We start from the raw sequence: 15,930 nt of genomic DNA, 5'->3' as shown, positions 1-15,930 counted from the left end.
TGTACTTTCCAAGTGCTTAGTACAATGCTCTGCACACAGTAAGCGCTCAGTAAATATGATTGAATGGAGCACCATAAAAATACCACAATTTTTATGAAAGGGTAACCACTTTAACTTTTCCTAAATCATTGAAAGGAACTCATCACACTTTAAATAGCTTAATTTTTCCTCAGTTAAGACTGAAGTAGAGGGGTTTCTCCATCAGCCTCCCTCTTATCCAATCAATCGATCCTATTTTTGACCATCTACCTACTGTACCTCAATCTTATTTCTCTCTCCATAGACTCCTTGCACATATGCTTCCTCCTGCCTTGAACTCACTCCTACTTCACATCTGGCCCCCTCCACTCTCCAAGCTCCTCTGAAATCATATCTCCTCCAGAAAGCTACCCTTGACTAACCTCTCATCTCTGTCCCCTAAAATAATAATAATAATAATAATGGTATTTGTTAAGCACTTACTAAGTGCCAAGCACTGTTCTAAACATTGGGGTGGATATAGGGTAATCAGGTTGTCACACACGGGGCTCACACCTTTTATCTTCATTTTACAGATAAGGTAACTGAGGCACAGAGAAGTTAAATGATTTGCCCAAGGTCACACAGCAGACAAGTGGTGGAGCCGGGATTAGAAGCCACATCCTTTGACTCCCAAGACGGTGCTCTTTCAACTAAGCCACGCCTCTTGTCTATCCTCCCTCCCTTCTGCATCACCATGGACCTAGGTCCTTATCCCCTAAACATTTTGAAATTCACTCCAACCGCACTTCCACTGCATTTATATACACATCCTGGTAGTCTGTTGCTTTATCTGGAATTTCTTTTAATGGCTCTCTCCTGCATTAGTTTGTCAGCTCCAAGAGGGCAGGGAGTAGATTATGTCTACCAACTACACTGTGCTTCCCCCAGCACTTAGCACAGTGCTCTGCACACAGTAAGCACTCACTAAATGCCATTGATTGATTGATGGATTGAGAGCTCGAAAGGTCTATGCATTTGTTCTCCCTGAGTACAAGTGCTTTGCATCGGGTGAGTGATCAAAAATTGGAGCATTTGTTAGGTGCTTACTATATGGCAGGCACTGTACTAAGCTTTGGGGTGCATACAAGCAAATTGGGTTGGACACAGTTCCTGTCTCATAAGGGGCTCACAGTCTTAATCCTCATTTTACAGATGAGGTAACTGAGGCACAGAGACGTGAGGTGACTTGCCCAAGGTCACACAGCAGACAAGTGGCGGAACTAGGATTAGAACCCAGATCCTTCGTACTCCCAGGCCCACACTCTAGCCACAGGCCAACACTACTTCTTCCTGGATACTTTGCCTCTTCCTACTATCAAAAAGTAGTAGTGATGAAGGATTCTCTTCTCAAAAATAATGATAATGCTGGTATTTGTTAAGCGCTTACTATGTGCAGAGCACTGTTCTAAGCGCTGGGGTAGATACAGGGTAGTGAGGTTGTCCCACATGAGGTTCACAGTCTTAATCCCCATTTGACAGATGAGGGAACTGAGGCCCAGAGAAGTGAAATGACTTGCCCACAGTCACACAGCTGACAAGTGGCAGAGTGGGGATTCGAACCCATGACCTCTGACTCCCAAGCCCGGGCTCTTTCCACTGAGCCACGCTGCTTCTCCATACAGTTAAGCTTTCTTCCAACTGAGATGAGATTGATTAAATCAGAGCCAAATGAATAATCAAACTTTTAATTTCTTTATGGTTTTTGTTAAGCACTTAATATGTGTCAAACACTGTCCTACGTGCTGGGATAGGTACAAATAAGTGGACACAGTCCCTGTCCCACATGGGGCTCACAGTCTAAGTAGGAGTGGGAATAGGAGAACTGAGGCATAGAGAAGTTAAGTGACTTGCCTTTGGTCACACAGCAAGCATTTTGAGGAGTCAAGATTGGAACCCATGTCCTCTGACTCCCGGGCCAGTGCTCTTTCCCCTAGACTATGCTGCTTTTGGTTTAACAATGGAATGTCTCTGTTCTAAGTAAGTATTGGTTGCTCATTTTTTGTTTTTATATGCAAGCCTGAATTAACGACATTAAAATAAAGGAGGTAGAGGGTTTCTTTGAAAAGTTGTGACTAATGATAGTTTGTGTAGCTATCTACCTTCTGGCTTTTAAGGTAGTGTCCGCTCTTGAGATTGTTTTCATAGCTGACTGAAAATACAAACTGTGTCCCTTCTCCTTCCATAACTTCATGTCAGTGGAGTCTGAGGAGGTAGGGAACAGAATGAGAAGCAGTATTAATAAAAAGCTTTTTATTTGTTTGCTTTTGTTTTTATGGTATTTGTTAAGCACTTTCTATATGCTAGGCTCTGTACTCAGTGTTGGGGTAGATATAAGATACTCAGGTGGAACACAGTCCCTGTCCCGCAAAGGGCTCACAGTTTTAATATCAGTTTTTACCGATGAGGTAACTTAGACCCAAAGAAGTAAAGTGACTTGCCCAAGGTCACCCAGCTGACGAGTGGTGGAGACTGGATAAGAAGCCAGTTTAGAACCAGGTTCTCTCCATTAGGCAATGCTGCTTCTCTAATCAGTTGCAGGCTTAAATTGTTAAGATGGCCAGTACTTATTTCAAGTAACAGCAGCTGAGATTCCAAGTTACACATAGGATGAAGAGCGTAACATCCAGCTTTGTGAAGAGCAGAAAGAAATAGGAAACTCACTCCAAACTTGCTCTGCTCAAAGTGAACACTTTGTCACCTTCCAAATGTTCTCTCTAAATTAAAAAAACAAAAAACAAAACTTAGGTGTGTTTAAGGAAGAGCCGGAGCAGCTGAAAAAGGTCTTTGTGCCTCATGTCAAACTCAGTTTAGTCTTGTTTTTCAGGAAAGAGGTAGAATGACATTTTCAGAGAGAACCAAAAATATATCTTAAATGTATTTCACTTTTCCTCCAGGAAAGGGTTTTCACAAGCTTCAGAGATTTATAGTTGATCCAGGTTTAAAAGACCTTTTAGTAGATTGACATAAAACAAAGGGTAAAGAAGCCGTTGCAGAGTAGGCAGTGTCTGTTTCTTCTCTAACCTTCCTGTTGAAGACCCAATCATGTTCAAGTTGGTGTTTGTCTCTTTTTGACAGGGCTAGCATTGTGCAGAAGCGCATAATTTATTTCCAAGATGAAGGGTCTCTCACCAAGAAACTCTGTGAGCAAGGTAAGAACTGGGAATTTTCTAATGAGCTCGCTTGTTCCAATATGCAAAAGTAAAATCATTTGCTGGGCATCTCCAGGGCATAGATAGGTAGACATTAAATTGTTGTGGACTGCTCACTGCCGTCGGGTTTCATTCAAATACCCTTCTCTGTTCAGGTACTTGGGACCTTTGGGCTAAAGATTCATTCCTCCCCACTCTTCTCTCTTCTAGCCACTTTGGGTGGAGAAGAATAGGTATCTGGTCTGGTATTGGAGTCTTAGGTTGTTTTGGACACAAACACACCCACACAAAATAATAATAAGATTTGTTAAGTGCTTATTATCTGCTTAGCAATGTACTACGCACTGGGGTAGATACAAGATAATCAGGTCCCGTATGGAGATCACATTCTAAATAGGAAGGAGAATAGATATTGAATCTCCACTTTCCAGTGAGGGAACTGAGGACAGAGACCTTAAGTGAGTTTCCCCAGGTGATACTGTAAGCAAGTGGAAGAGACAGGATCAGAACCCAGGTCCTCTGACTCCCATGCCCCTGATCTTCCCACTAGACCACACTGCTTCTCTATCACTTAAATAATCTCAATAACAATGTCCTCAGGCTCTGCCGCAAATGTACAAACTGGGGGTAAATTTGTAAGTGCACATTTTCAACTAGATGTGGGTGGCTTAAGGTTCATATCAGGTGGAGAGAGCCCTTTTGGATTTCTCTTGGTTTTTCCCCCCAATTTCACAACACTTGCTATAGCTCCATCTCCCCAGTGGATTCATTAAAATGTCACTAACAGGTGGCCAGAGCTGAATGCTTTGCTCCCTAAATCCTCCAACTTGTAACTGGTGAATTTGATGTAGGTGGAAGAATTGCCTACAGGCACACCTGTGGAAAACAGAATGAAAAGGTCGATGTCATTTGGCAATGGAGTATTTGCATATGGCCAGAAAGGTCACAGGCACAAAGCAGCCTGAAAGGAGCAATGTGCTGGTGGGGCTTTAGAGAAGATAATATCTGTCTCCAGGAAGCAGGGTGATGGGAAGATGCCTAAGTTAGCTCTCCCTGCTGAGGCCTGCAAACCTGACACTCCTCTGAGACTGGGAAGAAACACTCTGAGAATCTGGAAAATCCTCGATCTTTAGTATCCTTTTCATCGCTGTAGATACCTCAGGGTAAGATTCAACAGCATGGTTCCGAGGCAGTTTAATGTAGCTTGGTTCAGGAACCTAACTGGAACCAACTGCTTCTTTGTGAAGTCTTTGGGTTGGAAGATTATTAATAATAATAATGGCATTTGTTAAGCACTTACTATGTGCCAAGCACTGTTCTAAGCGCTCACAGTCCCTGAGGAGGGATGCTCCAAACCAAACCACAGAATATTTTTTAAGCACCTACTATGCACCAAGCACTGTGCTAAATGCTGGGGCACATACAAGGTACTAAATTTAGATACAGTCCCTTTCACACATGGGACTCAGTCTTAAGTGAGAGGAGAACTAATATTAAATCCTCACTGTAAAGATGAGGAAAATGAAGAAGTCCAAAGAAGTAAGTGGCTTGCCCAAGGTCACACAGCAGGGCAAGTGGCAGAGAGGAATTTGAAGCCGTGTCTTGTTGATGCCCAAGCTAGTGCTCTTTCCCAACAGGCCGTGTGGTTTCCAGTAAGGGTGAAGTAGCAATGAGTCCCTCTTTAATTCTGATAAAGACTTTGCTTTTGACTTTCAAGGAGGTTTTTATCAGTGGGAATTTTATAACATTTGGGAATAAAGGGGCAATTTATGTGTCTGCTTAATGTTGTATTCTCCCAGACACTTAATACAGTGCTCTGCACACAGTAAGTGTTCAATAAATAACAGAGAAGCAGCGTGGCTCAGTGGAAAGAGCCTGGGCTTGGGAGTCAGAGGTCATGGGTTCGTATCCCCACTCTGCCCCTTGTCAGCTGTGTGACTGTGGGCAAGTCACTTCACTTCTCTGTGCCTCAGTTCCCTCATCTGTAAAATGGGGATGAAGACTGTGAGCCTCACGTGGGACAACATCATTCCCCTGTATGTACCCCAGCGCTTAGAACAGTGCTCTGCACGTAGTAAGCACTTAATAAATACCAACATTATTATTATAAATACAATTGATTGAATGAATGAATGAATAAAAATAACCTTAGGCCACTGAAGAGCCCAAATTCACTGAAGAAGAAAATAAAGCAAATTAAATCGAGAGATATTTTATTTACTGGGAAGGAGAGTGGACTAAGAAAAGCAACCAACGACCTAGAGCAGGAGTTGGCGAGTCTGCACCGGGGTGAGAAAATTGGCCGGTGTGAGATGAATCTGAATGTACTTTCCAAGTGCTTAGTACACTGCTCTGCACATAGTAAGTGCTCAATAAATACAACTGAATGAATGAATTAGTTCTTTTCCTTGTTATTCAAAGACTGTTAGAGGAATTTGACAGAATGCTCAATCGGCAATGGACCCTGTGCATATGCTGGGTGAAAAAAAAACAACTCCTGACTCTCATTGTTAACTAGAATTATGCCTCTGTTGTAGATGCAAGTTTTGATGGAGTGACTGACAAGCCCATTCTAGATTGCTGTGCCTGTGGGACTGCTAAGTACAGACTGACATTTTATGGAAATTGGTCCGAGAAAACACATCCAAAAGACTATCCACGTGAGTATTTCTCTTGAGCAATCATGACAGTACGTGTCTACCGGCTCGGTTGAATTGTACGCTCCCAAATGTTTAGTATAGTGCTCTGCACACAGTAATTGCTTAAAAAGTTGCAATGATTGATTTAAAGAAAGGTTTTATAGTAATCCTTGTCTAATGTCCACAGGGCCATCGTTTTGAGAGCTGGTAGTAGGTTTGCAGCCTGCTCTTGTATGACTCTCACATTGAATGAGAAGCTTCTGGGAAATCTTTCTTGTTTGGATTTTTTTTTTTTTTTGTTTTCAGTTAAAACATGGGTTTATGATCCGTCCACCTCTCCTCTGATGGGTTCCCCCAGGCAGCATCTGATGGGTGGGCAAATCTGCATGTTGAGGGCTTGTCATGCCTAGGTTGGATCTGGTCGTTGGAAAATCTACCTGTTGAGTCCTTGTGACAGTGAAGCAATTCCTGGGGAATCTGAGCATAGGAGGATGAACATTGCCCATCCAATGTTTGGCAACGGGCACCATTTCCAAGGTCTCTTGATTACCAGTTCCATGCTCTGTAATAATAGTAATTGTGGTACTTATTCAGTGCTTACTATGTGCCAGGCACTGTACTAAGTGCTGGGGTAAATTCAAGCAAATTGTGTTGGACACAGTCTCTGTCCCATATGGAGCTCACAGTCTTAATCCCCATTTTACGAGGGAACTGAGACACAGAGAAGTGAAGTGACTTGCCCAAGGTCCCACAGCAGAAAAAGTGGCAGAGCTGGGATTAGAATCCAGATCCTTCTGACTCCCAGGCCTGTGGTCTAGCCACTAGGAAACACTGCTTCTCCACTCTCCTGCCTCCAATTCCCTCCTCCTTCATATCCGACAGACCGCAACTCGCCCCATTATAGTCCTCCCCAAATCACATCTCCTCTGAGAAGCCTTCCCTGACTAATCTCTCATTTCCCTACTCTGTTCACCCTCCCTTCTGTGCCATTTGCTAAGCACTTATGTGCCAAGCACTGTGCTAAGTGCTGGGGCAGATACAAGACACCACATTCAGATAGAGTCCCTTTCAATCATGGGTCTCAAAGTCTTAAGCGGAGGGAGAACCATGCCCGGTAGAGGACAATATAACAATAAGCAGACACATAGATTGCCTCTTTATTCCCAAATGTTATAAAAACCCCACTGATAAAAACCTCCTTGAGAGTCAAAAGCAAAGTCTTTAACAGAATTAAAGAGAGGCTCATTGCTAGTCCACTCTTACTGGAAACAGCGTGGCCTGTTGGAAAGAAAACTAGCCTGGGCATCAAGACCAGGCTTCCAATTCCTCTCTGCCACTTGCCTTGTGGTGTGACCTAGGGCAAGTCACTTAACTTCTCTGGACTTCTTCAGTTTCCTCATCCATAAAGTGGGGATTTAAACTACAACAGACTTGGGTCTGTACCCCATAAACAAGTTGTTATTCACCCACCCCCACTGCCACAGCACTTATGTACATCATTATATACTCTGCTGCTTCTCCTCTCTGTAACTTATTTGAAAATGTCTTCTCTACTACAACGGTCTGCTCAGCTCCCCTAGTATATTGTCTGCTCAGTTCCTCGAAGGCAGGCACCAGGTCGTGTACTTGTTCTCGCCCAAGAACTTAGTACAGGATTCTGCACATAGTAAGCAATCAGTAAATGTCATGGATTGATTATTGATTGATTTCTCAGTGGTGCAGGTTGCCAGACTCTGGTTTTCCAAGGAGTGATAGTTTAGGGCTGGGCTGAGGGTTCATTCTGATTCTTAGCTCAGAAAAAGTGATTCTCAGAGAACAGTTTTGTGTCCTACTCCCAGCTTTGTGACTTTGGGCTAGTCACTCAACCTCTCTGGGCCTCAGTTACCTCATCTATAAATTAGGGGTAACAATATCTGCCTCTTCCTGCTTCACAGAGAAGTTGTGGGGCTTGATATGAAATTACTGATGTGAAAGTAACTTGGACAAATAAAGAAACTTGACAAACTCAAGGTCTTATTCTGGGAACAACAAAACTACTAAAGGCAGCTCTCTGTTTCTAGCAGTGGGGCTGCTTGCCTCAGTCCTTTACATTGGCCACATTTTTTTTAGTTCATTCGAGTTTTCCTTCACAACTACCAGAAAAACAGTGTATGGCATAATTAATAGAACACAGGCCTAGGAGTCAAAGGGACCTGGGTATTAATCCCCGCTCTGCCACTTGTCTGCTTGTGACCTTGGGCAAGTCACTTCACTTCTCTGGGCCTCAGTTACCTCATCTAGAAAATGGGGATTAAGACTGTGAGCTCCATGTGGGACATGGACTGTGTCCAATCAGATTAGTATACATCTAATCCAGTGCTTAGTACAGTATCTGGCACATAGCAAGCACTTAATACCATTAGAAAACCCCCAAAAGCTACCATAGGTCCATTTTAAAGACTAAAACCCCAAAACCCAGAAACACAAAGATTTTTTTGTATCCAGTGACTTAAATGAGGATATGTCTCCAAAGAGAGATGATGCCAGCTGCTCTAAATAAAAACATCATCATGCAGGTATTTTTTTAGAGGCCTTAGGGTTGAGTCTTGTTTTTATTTTGATATCCTAGATAAGAAGTAAAGCAGATGGGATTTTGGAATGGCATCCAGAGCCTTGTTTGTCCTTCTACTGAAATGCCTCTCTTGGCCCGACTTCCTGCTGGAAATAACTTGGAATGAGTGGGTCGAAGTTAGATCGGGGTCAGAGTTTTTCATCACGGTCCAACAAACCTGTGTAGTTTGTTTGGGATCGAGGCTGAGTTGCTCAGAATCTGCTAACCCAGCTGCAGGAGTCATTCTTTGCTTGGTTGACTGAGGCATCCATCTTGTCTCTTGGTCCACGGACCTCTACCCAGTTCCTCTTCTTCTTTCCCTAGTGATGCAGCAGAAAAGCAGCACGGTGTAGTAGATAGTGCCCTGGGAGTCATCAGATCATGAATTCTAATCCAGGTTCTGCCACCTGTCTGCTGGGTGACCGTGGGCATCACCTTACTTCTCTGTGCCTCAGTTACCTCATCTGTAAAATGGGGATTGAGGCTGAGAGCCCAAGGAGGGACAAGGACTGTGTCCAACCTAATTTGCTTATATCTATTTCAGCGCTTAGTAAAGGGTCTGGCATATAGCAAGTACTTAAATGCCACAATTACTATTATTATGCGACATCTTTTTCTGACTTCCTTCACCAATGGTTCATAACAGAAAAGCTGATGTGTTTTTTAAGGTTTTTTTTTGGTCTGTCACTGTTTTAAGCACGGAGGTAGATACAAACTAATCAGATTGGACACAGTCCATGTCCCACATTGGGTTTATAGTCTTACTTGCCATTTTACAGAGGAGGGAACTGAGGCACAGAGAAGTGAAGTGATGTTATAGCTAATGATTGATCAAGAACTACTGTAAATATCTAGTCTTTGCCTGGGAAAGCCATATCGATCAATCCGTCAATGGTATTTACTGAGCACGTAGTGTTTCTAGAGCACTGTATTAAGCACTTAGGGGAGCTCAATAGAACAGATTTGGTATACGCATTCCCTGCCCACAAGAAACGTACAGTCTACAAATGGGAGTATGCAATACTTGGTCTCCTCATTCTCTGTTTTTTTTAATTTCTATATGGTATTTGTTAAGGGCTTACTATGTGCCAGGAATGTAAGTGCTAGGGTAGTTACAAGCTAATCAGGTCAGATGCAATGTTCCACCTGGCCTCACAATCTTAATTCCCATTTAACAGATGAAGTAACTGAGACACAGCAGATACACCAGAGCCAGACTGTGAGCTCGTTGTTAGGTAGGGATTGTCTCTAACTGCTGCTGAATTGTACTTTCCAAGAGCTTAACACGGTGCTCTGCACACAGTAAGCGTTCAATAAATATGATTGAATGAATGGATGAAAGGATTAGAATCCAGGATCTTCTGACTCCTGGGTCCATGGTCTGTCCACTGGGCCATGCTAATTTCCGTTTTCCTCTCCCCACCCTTCCCCACCCCCGGCTCCCCCTTTCCTCCCGCCAAACTAATTCTCTTCCCCTCTTCAAAACCCTCCTTAAAGCTCACCTCCTCCCAGGGACCTTCCCAGACTGAGCTCCTTTTTTCCCTCAGATCCCTCTACCTCAGATCCCTCTACCCCCCCTTCACCTCTCCGCAGCTAAACCCTCTTTTCCCCCCTTTCCCTCTGCTCCTCCCCCCTCCCTTCCCATCCCCTCAGCACTGTACTCGTCCGCTCAACTGTATATATTTTCATTACTCTATTTATTTTGTTAATGAGATGTACATCACCTTGATTCTATTTATTTGCTATTGTTTTAATGAGATGTTCATCCCCTTGATTCTATTTATTGCTATCATTCTTGTCTGTCCGTCTCCCCCGATTAGACTGTAAACCGTCAAAGGGCAGGGACTGTATCTGTCACCGATTTGCACATTCCAAGCGCTTAGTAGAGTGCTCAATAAATACTATTGAATGAATGAATTTCCTTTTTGCCTCTCCTCTCTCTCTGGACTTTTCTGAAATCAGTCAATGATATTTTCTGAGCACTTACTGTGTGAATAGTATTATACTAAGTTCTTGGGAGAGTACCATACAACAGAGTTGGTAGACAGGATCCCTGCCCACAGGAGCTTACAGACTGTAGGTCTTTTATCTTCTCTTCCTCTTTGATTTAAATGTTTTTACCCCTTCTCTCTATGCCTCTAGGCTCCTCCCAGTGTCTCTCTTTTCTTCCCCTTCATCTCCACTACCTAATGATCTTCTCTCACTCATTGAACTTTGTATTTTTCCTTTTCCATTCCTTTATTATCCTTTCTGCCACACTCCCACTTTCAGTCCCTCTTCCTCAAGCTCACTTTGAAGATCCTATTCTGTTTTATTGCAATCTTTCTCTCTCTTTTTCTCTCCCTCTCTTCAACCCTCAAGCTGTCTTCCTTGCCAGAACCACTTTGATTGTAGGATAGAATAGGAAAGCCCAGTGCTTGGGATAGATAAGCAGCGTGGCTTAGTGGAAAGAGCCCGGGCTTGGGAGTCAGAGGTCATGGGTTCTAATCCCGGCTCTGCCACTTGTCTGCTGTGTGACCTTGGGCAAGTCACTTAACTTCTCTGTGCCTCATTTACCTCATCTGTAAAAATGGGGATTAAAAAATGTCAGCCCCACAAGGGACAATCTGATTACCCTCTATCTACCCCAGCACTTAGAACAGTGCTCTGCACATAGTAAGCACTTAACAAATACCATAATTATTATTATTAAATGACTAATTTTCGTGCTGAAGACATCTCACAGAATCTTCCAAGGGTAAAACCCATCATTTCTGAAAGTGAAAGTCTACAAAGGTAGCACTTTAGGATTAAAGCCTCTCCAACTAACTCCTAGAAGAGCTTAAGTTCCCTAAGAACAATTTGGCTGGTATGTGGAGTGAAGAAGATGAAAACGTGTCAGAGGAGGGAGATTCATTCATTCAATCATATTTACTGAGCGCTTACTGTGTGCAGAGCTCTGTACTAAGCGCTTGATGAGATGGTGGATTTGGGGGAAAGGATTGAGAGGATCTGGAAATGGTTTTCACTATTTGAAAAACTTGGTCAAGAAAGAAAAAAAATCAAAAGTGTTCAGCAGGTTGGTGTCCAGTGAAGCAAATTCCACCCACATGGCTTGTCTGTAGCAGAAACTTGGAGTACCATTGAGCACAAACCCAGCCATTTCAAATGTCCTAAAGACCAGAACAATTTTTTTTTCCAATGCCCTGACATTAAAATTTCAAATCCATACCTTCAGAGCAGGATGGGGTAAGGAAAAAGGCTGTGAAATAGTCTTCCCCAGAGAGTTTTAAAAGCAGGCAGCTGCCCTCTGTTTGAACTGAAGTAGAGATGATCCTGCCTTGGAGGGTGGAGAATGGGCCTAATGACCTCTGGAAGATTCTGCAAGAAATTCCTCTGAAAATCCTCTTTCATTGTTTTTATAGATTTAACTTCCATGTCCTACAATATTAGTTCACACTAAAGCCCCATCGAAAGGTGGTAAAATAACCTTCTCATTGGCAAACTGCCTGTTATTTACTCTTTATCAGAAGCTGGCTTAAAAGGGCTTAGAGTTCCTGGACCATAAAGTTCTCATTTTTCCATAAATGTATGTCCTGTTATGAACAGATTTGGGAGAGAAATGTTAGTTTCATTAGCCATTTACCCTTGTCTGAAATGATATCCCTGAGATGGTGCGGTGGACCATTCAGAGTTAGAAGGGTCCCAAAAGAAGACTAGGAAGTGCTGGACCAGAAAAAAGTGAGAGAGGGTAACAGCAGCACAAGGTGAGGTGGCCATGGTTTAAAGCATCATCAGGCCAGGTCTCAATTGTTCTATAAAATTTGCATTGCCCAACCTAATTATCAAAGAAGTAACCCACTCGGTGCCGGAAGAGACGTCAACCGTGGATTAGTGAGTGAAGAAAATCTATGGAACCACTAAAGCATTTGTGATTTAAACTGATGGGGAATTCCGCTCTAATATCAGTGAGCCAGTCAATCACACTTACTGATGGCTCACTGTAGGCAGAGTACTGTGCTAGGCATTTGGGAGAATACAATGTAACAGGAAACAGGCACATTGCCTGCCCACAATGAGCTTAGAGTCTAGAAACTACAGTCTAATGTGACTAGCTATCCCCAGATGATTGGGACTGACCCTATAATAACTGTGGTATTTGTTATATGTGTATAACTATGGTATGTGTGGGGCAGCGTTCTAAGAACTAGAGTAGATACATAGTGATCAGATTGGACACAGTCCATGTTCCACATGGGGCTCACAGTCTTAATCCTCATTTTACAGCAGACAAGTGGCAGAGCTGGAGTTTTGAGTCAGGGTTTGGTCATTACCCAAAGAGCCTAAGCCTGTTGCGGTTTTGGGAGGTAACCTCAGTTTTGGATTCATAGCTGGGACAGTGGTGGAGTGGCATGGCAGCAGGGGAGAGGTAGTGGGGAAGGAAAGCAAAACTACCTAACTACCACTTCCTGCTCCTGTTCAGTGGCCACAGTGGCTGCTACTATCATCAAGGTCGGGCTACTTTCTAATTTTTTTTTAGTGACTTTTCTGCCTCTGTCGGTTGTGCGCAGGGAATGTGTCTACCCGCTCTGTCTTACTGTTACGTTGTACTCTCCCAAGTTCTTAGTACAGTGCTGTGTACACAGTAAGTGCTCAAGAAACACAATTGATTGATGGATTGATTTTGGGGCTGTGCATTTTGTAAGCATCTAGAGGGAGGTGATGGAGCTGCTTGGGTCACCGTTTTTTCTTTCCAGGAGGGTGTTGAAGCAGTGGTGCCTAGAACAGTGATTCCAAGCTCGTTGTGGGGAGGGAATGTGTCTGCTTATTGTTCTGTTGTACTCTCCAGAGAGCTTAGTATGGTGTGCCGCACACAGTAAATGCTCAATAAATACGAATGAAAAGCTGGTTCCTACTGAGGAGTCCTGCCAGGGTCGTCACTACTCCTGCCAACAGCAGAACCAGAAGTTGGTATTGGAGGATGGTGGGAGTGGCAGCGGAGGAAGCAGCATGGCCTAATGGAAAGAGCATGGGCCTGGAAGTCAGAGGACTTGGATTCCAAACCTGGCTCTGCCACTTGCCTCCTGTGTGAACTTGGGCAAATCATTTCATTCCTCTGCGCTTCAGTTTAGTCATCTGTAAAATGGGGATTCAATACCTGCTCTCCCTCCTACTTAGACTCTGAGCCCTATATTTGGCAAGGAGTGTGTTCAACATGCTTACCTTGTATCTTCCCCAGGGCATAACACGATGCCACAATTATTATTATGAGGGCAGATTCTCTTCCCGACCTCTTCTTCCTCTCTGCATCACCCTCTACTTTTTCTCCTTTCCCTCTTTTCTATCCCATCTTTCTCCTGACTCTCCTCCCACCCCCTCAGCCTCTTCCTCCAACCCCATCAGCAGGTCACTTGCTGTTCAGGGCTGAAAACACTATATTTAAATAGTGTGGCTTGTTCCTGAGTGCAGGTGGGCTCCACCTAAAACTGATTCTCTAATGGTTGCAATATTCTTAAATATAGAACAGGAAGAAGTTTACTAATTTTACAATAGCTCTCTTCTCTCCAAGCTTAAAAAGAGAATCACTGTGGCCTTGTGGAAAGATCACTGGCTTGGGAGTCAGAGGACCTGGGTTCCAATCCCAGCTCTGCCACTGTGTCTGCTCTGTGACCTTAGGCAGGTCACTTCACTTCTCTGCCTCAGTTTCCTCATCTGTGAAATGGGGATTAAGACTGTGAACTCCTTGAGGGACAGGGCCTGTGTCCAACCAGATTAACTAGTATCTACCCCATTGTTTGGTACAGTGTCTGATACATAGTAAGCACTTAATAAATACTAAAATAATAATTTTTATTATTAAAAAGAGCTCATAAAAATATTAAACCAGAAATTTTAGGACTACAGTTTACAAATGATGTATTTTTTTATAATGGTATTTGTTCAGCATTTATTATGTGCCGGGCACTGTACTTAGCACGTAAGACAAGGGAATGACTTAAATTTCACATAAGACATCTGGCAGAAGATACAATTTTGGAAACCTATTTAGCAGTGCTAAAGTATTTAAATCAAGGCTACAACTTTCAATCAGTTAGCCAGTCAATTAGTAGTATTTAATGAGCACTTGCTGGGGAGAGGAGACAGTACTTAGTGCTTGGGAGAGTGCAAAAGAATAAGGGGACCTGATCCCTGCCCTCAAGGAGCTTACATTTTTGGATTCTTTTAGCAGAAGAATTGTTAGAAGTTCAGTTTAGAAATAGGATCATGATCGGAAGGGGAAATTCACCTAAAGGATTACTGAAATGGGTGAAACAACACAATAAACATTTGCCAAATGGCTGAAATACATTAATTATGAGTAAAAAAACATCCAATGATTGTGCATCAAGAAACACTGAAATTTGGGTCAAATGTGTGAATTGATTTTTGTTGAAAAACTGTGTTTTTTAGGTATCAGCTTTTATCAAACTTTCCAAAAAGAGCAACATTGAATAGCACTGTAAAAATCAAATGAAATCATTTAAATGAAGATGATTTTTGCAGTTTGTGGTATACCATCTGAGTACATGATGGAAAATAGGCCATAATTTAGTCATATTAAGTTTAAGAAAATTGCATTAGGAAATTACTTTCTACATACCCTTTCCATCTAGAGCACCAACAGTAAAAAATAGGGTGGGGATAAGGACGACATTATTTGCCAAAACAAAGATTAAGGAAGCCCGTTTTTTCATAATCACTGACCCACTAAACCACTCCCTCAGCAGTAAGATGGACACCGACGGTGTTGGTATTTGGGATAAAATTAGAAATCGGTCTCCAGAAAGTTGGTAAATGGTGTAAGAGAGCATCTCCTATTTTTCCTGGATTAAAGGGGCTGATAAACGCAATTATTTGAAACATATTGGGAAGATAAGGGGGTCGTTATAATGGGGAAGAAGTGGCGAAGGTCATTTCAGGGGAAATGCAGACACGGATCTCCAGAAAGAATCGGTCAGTCAATCAATCAACGATATTTAGGCTGTGATGCTTGATTTGCCCAATTCAGGAAGTCACTGCTCACCCTGGTATAGGCAGAAGCTAGATAAAGTGAGTGGAGAAAACCATCCTTTCATCATCGATCAATCTATTGATTGCATTTATTGAGTGCTTACTGTGAGCAAAGCACTGTACTAAGCGCTTGGGAGAGTACAATAAAACAGAGTTGGTAGACAAGTTCTCTGCCCACAGTGAGTCTAGAGTAGGAGATGGGCATATATTAATATACATAAATAAATGATGGATATTCATTCATTTAATCGTATTGAGCGCTTACTATGTGCAGAACACTGTACTAAGAGCTTGGAAAGTACAATTCGGCAACAGATAGAGACAGCCCTACCCCACAACGGGATATGTATGTAAGTGCTGTGGGGCTGAGAGAGGCCTGAATAAAGGATGCAAATCCAAATGAAAAGGTGACACAGGGAGTGAGAGAAGAGTGGGAGAAGCAGTTTGGCCCGGTGGATAGAGCATGGATTTGGAAGTCAGGAGAACCTGGGTTCTAATCCCT

General features: G+C 42.9%; 1 protein-coding gene across 3 annotated transcripts in view; it reads left to right on the top strand.

Moving 5' to 3' along the window:
• SPON1 (spondin 1) overlaps window positions 1-15,930 on the top strand; it is a 387,007-nt gene that overhangs the window by 125,718 nt on the left and 245,359 nt on the right. For all 3 annotated transcript variants that reach the window (XM_039911464.1, XM_039911465.1, XM_029060288.2), the window contains exons 4-5: window positions 3,097-3,170; window positions 5,708-5,830. In XM_039911464.1, coding sequence (XP_039767398.1) covers window positions 3,097-3,170; window positions 5,708-5,830 — 197 coding nt within the window. The remainder of the gene's footprint in view (window positions 1-3,096; window positions 3,171-5,707; window positions 5,831-15,930) is intronic.

The sequence above is a fragment of the Ornithorhynchus anatinus genome, chromosome 3 (genome assembly GCF_004115215.2).
Source record: "Ornithorhynchus anatinus isolate Pmale09 chromosome 3, mOrnAna1.pri.v4, whole genome shotgun sequence".
Taxonomy (NCBI): domain Eukaryota; kingdom Metazoa; phylum Chordata; class Mammalia; order Monotremata; family Ornithorhynchidae; genus Ornithorhynchus; species Ornithorhynchus anatinus.
This window is presented reverse-complemented; position numbering and strand designations above follow the sequence as displayed.